This window comes from Cucurbita pepo, chromosome 11, assembly GCF_057944985.1.
Source record: "Cucurbita pepo subsp. pepo isolate OVF chromosome 11, ASM5794498v1, whole genome shotgun sequence".
NCBI lineage: Eukaryota > Viridiplantae > Streptophyta > Magnoliopsida > Cucurbitales > Cucurbitaceae > Cucurbita > Cucurbita pepo.
This window is the reverse complement of record NC_141808.1, coordinates 4,964,958-4,978,466: the sequence shown is the minus strand read 5'-3', so window position 1 is coordinate 4,978,466 and position 13,509 is coordinate 4,964,958. Positions and strand designations below refer to the sequence as shown.

Here is a 13,509-nt window from a genome sequence, read left to right as displayed (position 1 = left end):
CATGCCATGATGTTGGGCATGTTTTCAATAATTCTATTTTTATACTATAATAAAGTCCTCCTACATAATTGACATTACTTTTGCTTTGAAGGAGGAGAAGACCAGAAGACCATGAATTTAGTATCACGCTGTTTGTGGAGGTTCCTTACAATGGAAAAATTACAAATGGAAAGTATTAATAAATAATTTTAAAAATACAGCAATAAGATTTATGGAATACACCATTAAAATTTCAAAATCTGTTATATAAAATATACCGTTTATAAAAAGAAATATTAAGGACAAAGTCTCCCTTTATAATTTAATTCAAAATAAACTATCATTGGAATTAACTTAGAAAATAGGGGTAGCAAACTAGAAAGATCTTAATAAAGGAAAATAAAATCATAGGTATTTCATTAGTTCATAAGAATAAGTACCAAAATAATCAAAGCTATCAAGAAAAAGGCTATTCTTATAAGAAGAGTTTTGCTGAATCCATTGCAATATAGCAAAAAACGAATGAAAATAAAACCAGCAATCATTATGATTTGCTTGTTTCGGAAAATATCTTACCATTATGATTTGCTTGTTTCGAAAAATATCTTATCCCAGAGGGCGTAGAGAGTTTAGAATTCTAATTTGAATAGGAATACAGGATTTTACAATGCAAACAAGGTAAAAACTAGTTTTAGATAAAAGAAGGTAAAAACTAGTTTTAGATAAAAGAAGGTAAAAACTAGTTTTAGATAAAAGAAACCGACATGTTAGATATAAAAACAATTCTAGAAATAGTTGAAATATTCTAAAACAACTGAAAACTGGGAGGGATTATTTGTAAACATATCACAATTTTGTTGGGTGAGGGAGAAGTCAAAAAAAAGTTTTAAGGAGAAAGGGAGAAGTACTTTGGGTCCGATTCAGCCTCCATTGGTCACTAAAATGTCAGCTTATTAGTAGAAAGCCTCCATTGGTCACTAAAATGTCAGCTTATTAGTAGAAAAGCTTTGACGAGGATGAAGATCGACGGGAGAAGCCTCACCATGAGAGGCCCCTACTCTCTCTAGTCAAAATGTTAGAAGCACGTGCTAAAAAAACTGAGTAACGATCGATGTTTTTCGAAGGTTTCCTTAGGAGGAATGATCAAGCTTGATGATTTAGAATAGAATGTCGAAGAAAAGGAGTTATAAAATAGTAAAAAAGTGCTTAAAGAAACCCTAATCCAGAACGTTTCAAGCACGTGCTAAAAAAATTGAGTAACAGTTGATGTTTTTCGTAATTTTCTTGGGGAATGATCAAGCTTGATGATTTAGAATGGATGGAACAAAAAAGGAGTGTATAAAACAGTAAAAAAAGTGTTTAAAATCGAAACCCTAATTTTCGACATTCTATTCTAAATCATCAAGGTTGATCATTCACCAAGAAAATTTCGAAAAACATCAACGTTACTCAGTATTTTTAGCACGTGCTTCAAAAGTCCCGAATTATGTTTTTCGAAATTCTCTTGGGGAATGATCAACCTTGATGATTTAGAATAGAATGTCGAAGAAAAGGAGTGTATAAAACAGTAAAAAAAAGCGCACCCCAAGATTCCGAAGGTTTACAAGAAGATCAAAAAATACGACCTGCTTCTGTAGCTGTCCTTCCTTTCCTCATTGCCGAGTGTTTTGATTTTCGATAAGGTGAGGTAGAATTGTGTGTTTGATTTGTAGATAAGGTGGGGTAGAATGTTGTGTTTTTATTCCCGAGACTAGGTCCTTCTGAAGCCTTACTCGCCGACTCTTTTCATTTGAATAGAAAGGTAAGAAACACCGGAATACGATACTCCCTTCCCCTATTTACTGAAAGAATCGAAACCCGGCTGGCTTTGCCTTCCTACTTACTGAATGCTGAATGTCAAAGCAAGGAAAGACTCTATTCCATAGCTTCTGCTTATCCTCGCTTGCCCACCGCTTAGCACGCATACATGTTCTTCTTCTTCTATCGGATTAGTAAGCCAAAACAAACCGATGAATAAAATCTAAACGCCAATCATTTCCAACATTTTCGACCCTTAAAAAGTTGTTTTTGACATTATTGAGGCCATTTTAAGTCTGTAGGACTCCTATTTGCTCAAATTTAATATTTTTTTTTAGCTAAAACTAGGAGTAATCAATATGTTTAGCTAAACTAAGTTTAATACTATGTCCTAAGAACACCTATAAAATAGTTAGGGAGGTTAGACGAACACGACTCTCCACAATGGTATGATATTGTCCACTTTGAGCATAAGCTCTCGTGACTTTGCTTTGGGTTTCCCCAAAAGGCCTCACACCAATTGGATAGAGTATTCCTTGTTATAAACCAACGATCATTCCCTAAATTAGCAAATGTGGAACTTTCATCGTTCAACAAGGGAATCTCGGCTAAACAAGTGAGTGACTCTACATTTGTTGGTTGGAAGGATTGTATGATGAAGCATGCTTGCCCTGTGGCCCCTACATGCACACAATTAGGAATGTTATGCTATTTTAAGTATGTTATGTGATGACCTATGAGGCCATGTTATGAATGTGTGTGATGCCATGCTACGTCATGATATGTAATGCCATGTGAAGCCATGTTATGAATGTGTGTGATATAAGTCGTGATAAGTACTATTCATACGTGATTCATATGTGTACTATGACATGAATGAAAGGAAAAACGAAATGATTCTTATTATATGCTATGATTTTAAGCTATTATGCATTTATCAATGTCATGTGCATTAGGATATTTCCTCGTTATGTTATGTTAGTACAGACGCATACCTTCGATATTTTTGTTCATCATCATATCATGTGAGCCTTTCACTCTGTGGTGTCCAGCGACGCATTAGCGTGTTTAGCTCGAGGAAGCCAGACCCAGGTGTTGGATCGGTATGGCAACCCTAGAGGGGGGGTGAATAGGGTTTTAACGATAAAAGTGTTTAAACGTGATTAATTTTTCTAATGATGAAACTTTTTACAAATAAGTAAAAGATGATAATTACTATAACAAAGTAATTTAGGTCAAAACAATAATCAAGTAGAACATGCAATAAATCACAATAATAATTTTGAAATTAAATAGAAAAGAGTCAGAGAAAATGATACCGTAGTTTTATAGTGGTTCGGTCAAACTCGACCTACTCCACTCCCCAAGCGCCTCTTGGGAATTTGAATAAAGAACTTTCTCGACTCTTTCCACGGATCTGAGCCAAACCGCTACACCGCTCTTTTTACGAGTTCAAGAGCAAACTCAATCCTTTCCACGGCGCAGGATCAAACCGATACAAGTATTTGAGTTTGATAATAACACACCACAACTCTCTCAAAGAGTAGATTTACAATTTGGGATACTCACAACTATTTCCTCACAATACAAAAATAATCCCTCTCAAGAATAAGATGAAAAGAAATAAACTTGTAAGCTTGGAGAGAGCAACAAACAATGGAGACTTTGAACAAATGAGGATTGGAGAATGTATGTAAGTTGTGTATTTTAAAATGTGGGGAATATGAGTTTATATAGAGGAGAAAAGTGGCAAAATGTAGGATTGAATATTGACCATTGGATTGTGTTAGGAATAATGGAAGGTGGAGATTAAAAGTAAATAAATAAGAAATTTTTCTAAATTCATTTATTTCAAAATTTTAATATAATAGTAATATAATATAATAATAATAAAAAGTTATGTGAGTAACGGTCAAATGAAATTCAAAATTTATTATAAATATAATAATATAATAATAATAAAAACTATGTGAGTAACCACCAAAATTTTAAAATATAATAATATAATAATATAATATTGTAATAATAAAAATCGATGTGAGTAACGGTTAGATTCAAATTTATATTTTGTAAAAATAACTTTATTTAAAAATAGAGTAATAAGAAAAACTCCACCATTTGTTACTCTCCCAAAATCATAAATGTCATACTTTGATATATTTTGATTTGTCCATCATTTTGATTTTGCTGCCACATCATCACGTCGGGTATGTTGTCTCGACTGTAATTTCTTCGTTTTAGCTCTGATTTGAGTAATTGAAAAGTCGTTGAAATTGTTATTCCCGACCTTATACTGTGGACAGTTCAAAATACTGAAAATAATTAATAATTAAAAAGTAGGTTTGTTATCATCAAAACATCAATTAATTGATTGAAATTAATTAAAGTGAGATCAAGGCCAAAAAGCCAACACCAGGGGTACGTATACGAGTCTGCCTGCTATGTCCATGTGTGCGTGCGTGGGCCGTGTATGGGGAAGTACCACACATCCAACCCTACCTAAACTGGGCAAAACTCAAGCTCATGATACGTTGTTTTAAAAGATAGGTTCCATCATGTATGTGTATGTTTGCATTACTTGACTCCAACAATGAGATTACTTACTGAGTATTTACTAAAATACTCGAGCTACATGCTAGCCTTATTTTTCATGTAAAGATAAAGCGTCCATGCACGGATAACGATGAATGCTGGAATGGTCATGGAAGCTGAGATAGGACGGTAGTATGCATTGTTTTCAATTAATAGTTCCATAGGTAGCTTTTGATTTTTGTACAAAAAAATCTATGTTACCGACGACGACATTATTTTTATTTATTGTTTTAAATTAAACATGTAAGTTCATGGCTTCGTTTAAAATTTTTATTTAGATTTTCGCATATGTTATTAAAGGCATGCATGTAATGACGTGTCTGATCTAGGTAAGAAAATTAGGGGCGTTACACTATTACTCAGACAAATTAGATTAATCTCATAAACCTTAGAGGTTGGTTAAATTGATTTTTGAAAGTTAATTATCACCTTTTTAAAATAATTAAAAAAAACTAATCCAACTCTAAGTCAACTCAACTCCTACTTACTTACAGATATTTCCTTTCAATCAACTAAAATACCTTAATCTATATAAAACTATCCATAGAGTTTCCTCATAGTCAATTTTTATTTTAAGTTCGTTATTATGAATTATTATATTTATATTAATGAATGAAAGTAATGTTAAGCTAGGTTTTTAATTCTATCTCAAACTAATTTACTTTAGGAATAATCTTGATATTTTACTATTTTCAACAGTTTAAAACAAAACATTATCGGTAATGCCCCTAATTTTTTTAGGTTAATTAGTGACGTTACCCTAGCATGCTTTAATCACATAGGCAGAAATTCATATAAATACTTTTAAAATAAAGGCATTGACTTACATATTCAGTTCGAAACATAAATAAATATAACATGGTTTTTAACATAAAACAAATTGGCACAAAACACCTACCAACTACTAATTAAATTCAAATTCAATGCTGCTGTCCTATCATGATCTATCCTAACTTCCATGGTCTTTCCAGTGTTTATCGTCATTCGTGCATGAGAGTTTTGGCTTTACTTAAAAAATATAAGGTAACATGTGACTTGAGTATTTTACGAAATTCTCGGTAAGTCAACCCACTATTGGAGTTAGTAAAGCAGTCACACACAATACATGATTGAGATCTATCTTTTAAAACCGTAACATGACCTTAGGCTCTTTCTAGTTTCGGATAGGGTTTGATGCATGGTACTTTTTCACTCACGGCCCACGTACACGCTCATGGACCCACTAGGCGGGCTCGTACACGTACCCCTTGGGCCTGACTTGGTTGGGACAAAATATTACACGTCACTGGATGCCTCAGAAAAGGAAAGACCCACATGATATCATGACAAACATAAATATCGAAGGTACGCATCCGTACTAGCATAACATTACGGGGAAGTATCCCGATGTACATGACATACATACATGCATGAGGTCCCATGATTTTCATTCCTAACATAATAGTTGTTTCATTTCGTTTCTCTTTCCCCCCATAACATATTTCATATATGGATCATGTACATGGTATATATCACGTAATCCATCACGTAACTTATATGGTAAGACATAAAATTTCATACATGACATTTCATTTCATTCATAATATAGTGTATTGGATATCACATGCATACATGGTAATACAAAGAGCATATAAGCATCACATAATTAATATGATGCATGCACCATCATACATCAACCAATTAGCTTACTCCAACCGTAAGACCACTAAAAGATTGGCCTTGACCGAAGTTACTAATTACTCGACAGCCGCTTCGAAAACTATATTCCAATGCTTAATTCTCACCTATATCAATTCATATAACATGCTTACGGCATATAAACCTCTTAGCCTAACTAAACATGATGATTATTTCTAACATAAGTCCTACACCTAACTAAATTTGGATAGATAGAAGTCTTACAGATCTTAAATGCCTTAAATAAGGTAAAAATGGTTTTACGAAGGTCCAAAACTTAGGAAATGGTATATAATTTTTAAACGAGCTGTCTAGCTGAGAAGCCAAGTCCACTGCGCCGCCAAGCTGCGTCAACGCGGGAATGAGGCGGGTCATTATTCAAGTTAACTGCGGGCTGTATGGGTTGGGTTGAGTCACACTGGGCTGATACGTTCCGGGATGGACTGCTTGTATTGGGTCGTGGGCGTTGTAGAAGTGTGGTTCACCTATAGCAAAGGCCCGAGAGAGATACGACAACCTAAAATCCAAGATTTGTCTCCCTTACCTGCCCAGGTCCGTAAATGTGTGGATTTGGATGTGTTTATAAGGGATGAGAGATGTGAATTTAAGGGAGGGTTGTGTTGGTTACTTTTGCAAAAATAATGCCTCGCCCGAAATCGCGAGATATGGGACCAGATTTAAATATATATATTTTAATTCCAAACCATTACATTATCTCAAAGTCTAAATCCATTGAAAACAAATTAAATTTAATTTTAAGCTGCTTGAAACATGAAAAATGTAAACTCATTAGGAAGATAAAACCGTGAATGTGAATGTTAGTTTTGTATGGATAGTTGAATATACTTATGGACTTTTCCTAAATCGATTAATGCAATGTCGAGAATTCAGGGGTATAAAACTTTCTATGACGGATTTTTCATGATGAAATTTATATGACATTCTGAGTTAAAATAAATATAAAATCTTAAATTTAATGCTTCCAATATACTTAAACCATCAAGTTTGCAAATAACATATTACAAATATGAAATTAAAATGCTTACCATGTGACAACATTACTTCAACAATAATTATTTTAATGTATTTAAAATACATTAATTATTTTATTAATGTATTATAATATAATTTTTTTTGTGAGTTGATATAGACCACGTATTAAATATTAATTTGAACTCTGTAATAAATAAACCATTTTTCTTTTATATTTAATATGTTTATGAACCTACATGTCACTTATTTAAATTCTTCATTTAATAATCATTCACTAATTATACGCCACTCCACGATAAATTTAGAGTTGCACTCCTATACGCTGCACGACAAGTTGTTACATAGATGAAATTATTACTAGATCCTTTAAGAGCTTATCGTAATTATGGTTAGGTCAAACGTTTGTTTTGCCCTTGTAACTATATTTAAGTTGTTAATTACCACAAATTCTTGAAAGAACAATTGTTTATGATCCAACCATGATAAGAGGGTAGGGACCTTTTATTCAAGTTCTCATGTCATCACTTAGAAAACTACTCTTTTACTTACTTGATATTAAAATAACTGAATTACATCTCATAAGACATGTCCTCAACTCTCTGTTTGGTTAGTCTCTAAAATGGAAGACATATTGAATTGGTTAGGAAAGTTGTTCAAACCTTGCAAATCAAATGATAAACCCTAATAAGTAGAGTTCGTAACTCACTTAGAATTAAGATCGAGTTGCATATGATCATACGGTAAAATATTAATCTTCTCAAGTAAAAAATTTATTAGAAAGAAAAATGGATAAATTATTTTGGTTTAGTCCTACACAAACTCATTCTACGAGGTATCTCTACTCATATTTTCACTTGAAAGACTTGGATCAAATCATTTGTAACAATCGTGGCTCATAACAACAATGTTATCAGAATAAAGCACCCAACTTTATCCATATTTTATAAACCATTTATATTACTACTTAAACATGATCTTTCCAGAGGTCCACGACGTGACACTAATAACTTTCAATTTTTCATAGGATGGATACTGTTTAAACTCTAAATAAATTTTTTTAAATCAAATTATTAATTACGAGATTTTAAGACATAAATTCTCATGACATTTCTTCAGATTAAACACCAAGTTTATGCACGTTGGAACTAGTTGATCTATAATGTTTATCCGTCATTCCTGTTTTCTTGGAGATACACTGTAGATTGAACCAGTTGATATATTAATGAAACTATCCTTTCCCATCTATTTCGATCAAATAGTGCGTCAAAAATTATTACTTATAAAGTTTTGCTAACTCTACAAAAAATATATTCTTAACGTGTTAGATTAATCTGATTAGACATGAATTTAATAGCCGTTGGATAACGTTGGAACATGGGAATAGTAACATATGAAATGCTCTAATGCATCGCCTACCATAATAAACTTATTACAGACGTCTAAAAGTTCTTTTAAGTGAGAAGGATAACTTGGATTATTTTATTTTTAATAGATTTAAACTATTTTTGTCTATTCCTTTTCAATAGGTCTATTTTTGTCCCAAGGCTCATCTTAATCTCTTCATTTTCATTTTCCTCTCATCCTTCCTAAAATATAGTCTACATGTATTAAATGGATTCCATTATGTATAAATTGTAGGTTAAAATTTTGCAAACAGAAAGTCAAGTAGTCGTGTTTAAAAAGTATATAGACCAAAATGAATCAAATTTAAAAATGCAAGAACAAAAAACAACGAACATTTAGAACGTAGAGATATTAAAATGATCAAATGTCAAAGGGGATCCATATAGTAGTTAAACCATACATGTCTAATATCTATGTTGAATAAAAGAAAACTTGGATACAAAAATGGTACTAATTCTATAAAATTGGCTACTCTTTGTAAGGTAGTAACTCAGCTTCGTATGGAGTAATGTGCATCTATACATATGAAGAAACCAACTAATTATTCTCGAAGCTTGTTTGGATTGACCTTTGAAACTCTTTAAAATATTTTTAAATGTAAGAAAATATACTTTAAACTCATGCATTTCCTTGAATATACCGAAATTAATCTCAAAATTTTGTTTGTCTAGTTTATTTTTAGATTCTAAGAAAAAAAAAAAAAGTTAAATAGATCTAGCTTATAAATATTTGAACTTTCCATTTGTGTTTAGTAAATCTCTGACAAAATTAAATTTTTAAAAATTAAATGATATGTTAAATATAAATTTAATACAATATCGGCCTTACTCGAAAGTTTGATTCACTGTTCTTACTATTGACACAAATTACCGGTCTAGGTAGGATCCCTAAGTCTCCAACTCGACTACACAGTCATCTGGATCACATTACTTCACATTTATCTAAAAACAAAAATTAAAAATAATTTTGACGAGTAATTAATTTACTCCTCAACTAGCTAACTTATCATTAACAAATTTTATTATTTTTTGGAAATATTTTAAGTTTTATTCCCAATGGGTTATTCTTAGGCTTTTGGTGTGGATAGAGTCCTCCATCCAACCATTACCTTGGCTCCTAGTCTCATCTACTAGGACCTCCCCGTTGATATTAAGGTGTTCTAGCAACCTTAAGTTTTATTTGTTGGCTCTATTTATGTTCACTACAAATTTTAGACTCGTACGTAAGGCTCACTCTCGGTCAAATACGGTTTGTCCACTAAATTCTCTGGTCATAAATATTTATTGTTCCCAACTTGGCACACATCGCATTGGTTACGGGTTTTGCCGGGATTAGTAGACTAAGAATACTCATTCACATCTCCATATCGTAAATAGTTCATAAGCATAAACTAGAGTCGTACATCATACTTACTAATCACGATTCTCTAATATGCTCACATTTTAGGCATGGATTCATGATTATTATTATTATTATTATTATTATTATTTAACTCGTGCCATTTACATACATTCAACGTTTCTAGCTCTTAATCCCATGGTAACATGCTTGTTTAGGAGCTTCGAGATACTACTTACATGAATCGTCAATTCCTTTGCTTTCATAATTGTTCATAATATGGTAATTTCGTCACAAATTCTCTTAATTTGACCTATATCTAATGATTTTCAAGGTTAGTATAAGCTAATATTGATAAAACAGGTCAAAAGGAGTTGAACAGAACGAGCTGAAACTTGAAATAAGCCTCCACCACCCACATGCGTACTACACTCGTTGCCCACATGTCCCACTCCTTGGTTACTCGCACCTCCACGTGCGCGTGAAGCCTGTGCACTGATGCGTCGTTCAACCTCGAAATAGCCTGAAATTCTAAATTTTTTTCATCATTTCATTCCATACCCCTTACATGATATCCACTAACTTCATAATTCACGGTGGGTTATCATCCCAGAAAGTTAAATAATATCTTCGAGGATAACACCATTGGGCTCAATTTTGTTTCTCTTCTTGTTTCCTTTAGAAAAGAAACTTTAAAGGAATTCATTGACAAAAGGAACAAGAACAGCCTAAGGAGGTAGAGGGAACCGTGCCCAAACGCTACAACCTATTTTCTGCAAGAGACCGCATAAAGATCCAAAAAAATTACAGCTGAAGGGGATCTTGATCAATCCAAGTGTACGCCGCATGACGTATCACAAGCAACCCTACAACTCCATTCATCCGGAATAATTGAGAAAACAACAGATAAAATTCTATACATTTATATTGATTCTAGAGCGGATTCTAAAAAATAGATTACAAATTTTCTAGAGCTGATTCTGAAAAATATACGGCAAGTGCGCCCAATAGAATGTATCAATCACGTAACAAGACATGTGAAGAATTGAGAGAAAATTGGATCGAGGGTTTGTCCATTAGGATTGGAAATGGACAAGCCCGACTAACCAATTGGGCATGAACGGGCCTCGACCGACCAATATTGCTGAAAAATGACTAAAGAAATTTTTTTTCCATCACATCGTTTTAATATATTTTTGATACACGCTAAAAACAATAAAATCAAAAATATTTATTCTCATCGATATATTTCTCGGGAGAAAAAGAGGAGAACTTGTGAGATAGGAATAAAAGTAAGAAAAGTAGAGAGTAATACTATAGAGTTTGAAAACTAATATATATAAATGTATATATTAAAATTTTGATAAACTCTTTGAGGATAATTTTTATCGTGTTCATTTGTTGAAAATTGTAGGATGTACATTTATCTAATATATAAATTTAATGAAGGAGTTATGTTCAACCAAACCAAACCAGTCCTCCCTCCTTTAAGGTAAAACTAATTATAGGGTCTGCCTTAAACCACGTAATTATCTTTTAACAAATTTAGCTAGTTTGAATTGGTTATTTTTGTGTTGGTATATAAAGAGGGTTTGAATTGGTGAATGCATTCAAATCAATTCTTATTCCTAAGAAGTTTGAGAATTTGTACCAAAAGAAAAGAAAATAAGGTAAGGTAGAAGAGACAGGTGAACTAGAAAGGATGGGATTGATATCAAAGTTTATGGCATTAATACCACTGTTGCTATTGTTGGTGTCTAATGCTACCGTTGATGCTACTAGCGGTGTTTTTGATATTACGACATTTGGTGCCAAACCTAATGCTGATGCTACTAAAGTACGTGTACATTTGTTTAAGTTGATAAACGAAAATTTCATTTTGTACAAAATATTTTTCTCAAATGAAATGGTTGAATTCACAGGCTTTAGCAGATGCATGGAAGGAAGCATGTGCTTCGATTACTCCAAGTAAAGTATTGGTTCCAAAAGGAACTTATCAATTAGGAGAATCCAGGCTCAAAGGTCCATGTAAAAGTCCTATTGAGCTTCTAGTTGAAGGAACATTACAAGCTTCTCCTACCGACACGGAAGGAGATGGGTTGCTTGTTATGGAATACGTCGATCATTTGACATTGTCTGGTACTGGAGTTTTCGATGGCCAAGGAAAAGCTGGTTGGGAAAAGAATGATTGCCACCTGAAGAAAGAATGCAAAAAGCTTCCCATGGTAAATGCTCATACTACTTTAATTATAAAAAGAACTCATAATCTGGGTTAGCATTATATACTTTAACATGGGAGTGTTTTTTCTTTGTTTGTTTAAAATGGGCAGAATTTGAAGTTCAATTTCATCACAAATTCGATAGTGAAGGACATAACTTCGTTGGATAGCAAGAATTTTCATATCAATGTTTTGGCCGGCAAGAATCTTACCTTCGATCACCTGAAAATTACTGCACCACACAATAGTCCCAACACCGATGGAATTCACTTGGGCGATTCAGAAGACGTTTACATTCTCAATACCGCAATTGCAACGGGAGATGATTGTATATCCGTAGGATACACTAACAGAAAAATAACCATTAGTGATGTTACTTGCGGACCGGGACATGGCATTAGCATAGGCAGCTTGGGCAAGTATAAAACTGAAAAAGAAGTAGTAGGAGTTACAGTGAAGAAATGCAAATTAATCGGTACTACAAATGGTGTCAGGATCAAATCATGGCCAGATTCTGCCGTCTCATACCCAGCCTCTGACATGCATTTTGAAGATATTGAAATGGAAAATGTTGCCAACCCTATCATCATAGATCAAGAATATTGTCCATGGAATCAATGCAACCGAAAGGTGTGTATTAAATTCGAACCAAGTTGGTTTCCAACTTATTTTCTTTTGAACAAGTATTAATTAATGTTTAATGTTTATTTTGAACATCCAGGTTCCATCCGCCATTAAGATTAGCAAAGTTAGTTTCAAGAATATCAGGGGTACATCTTCTACTCCGGTTGCAGTCAAACTTGTTTGCAGTAAAAGTAATCCATGTGAGGGGGTGGAAATTGCTGATATTGACCTCACTTATAGTGGTAAAGAAGGGCCAGCTGTGTCTGAGTGTGCAAATGTGAAACCGACCGTTTCTGGAAAGCAAAACCCTCCCATCTGTGCTAAACCAGCGCCACCTGAGACCACTCCGTCGACTGATTGAATAATCTTTTAATGCCGACAAATGTTTCAAACCATTCTTCCTATCATTTTTATTTTAACTTTCAAAATTCGATTTACAACATGCCATGATGTTGGGCATGTTTTCAATAATTGTATTTTTAAAATTTAGGAGAATTAATACTTAACAATTCTATTTTTATACTATAATAAAGTCCTCTTACATAATTGACATTGCTTTTGCTTTGAAGGAGGAGAAGACCAGAAGACCATGAATTTAGTATCACGCTGTTTGTGGAGGTTCCTTACAATGGAAAAATTACAAATGGAAAGTATTAATAAATAATTTTAAAAATACAGCAATAAGATTTATGGAATACACCATTAAAATTTCAAAATCTGTTATATAAAATATACCGTTTATAAAAAGAAATATTAAGGACAAAGTCTCCCTTTATAATTTAATTCAAAATAAACTATCATTAGAATTAACTTAGAAAATAGGGGTAGCAAACTAGAAAGATCTTAATAAAGGAAAATAAAATCATAGGTATTTCATTAGTTCATA

At 33.0% G+C, this 13,509-nt stretch overlaps 1 protein-coding gene across 1 annotated transcript; it reads left to right on the top strand.

Moving 5' to 3' along the window:
• Positions 1-11,461: 11,461 nt before the first annotated feature.
• On the top strand, positions 11,462-13,108 carry LOC147790132 (exopolygalacturonase-like). Its single transcript, XM_087128571.1, has 4 exons — positions 11,462-11,617; positions 11,703-12,005; positions 12,111-12,629; positions 12,721-13,108. The coding sequence occupies exons 1-4, from the start codon at positions 11,483-11,485 to the stop codon at positions 12,982-12,984; spliced, it is 1,221 nt and encodes a 406-aa protein (XP_086984697.1). The 5' UTR covers positions 11,462-11,482; the 3' UTR covers positions 12,985-13,108.
• The last annotated feature ends 401 nt before the right edge of the window (positions 13,109-13,509 follow it).

Coding starts and splice junctions, on each gene's coding strand:
- LOC147790132 (XM_087128571.1), top strand. CDS start 11,483: ATGGGATTGATATCAAAGTTTATGGCATTAATACCACTGTTGCTATTG. Junction 11,618..11,702: donor CTAATGCTGATGCTACTAAA/GTACGTGTACAT, acceptor TTGAATTCACAG/GCTTTAGCAGATGCATGGAA. Junction 12,630..12,720: donor GGAATCAATGCAACCGAAAG/GTGTGTATTAAA, acceptor TTGAACATCCAG/GTTCCATCCGCCATTAAGAT.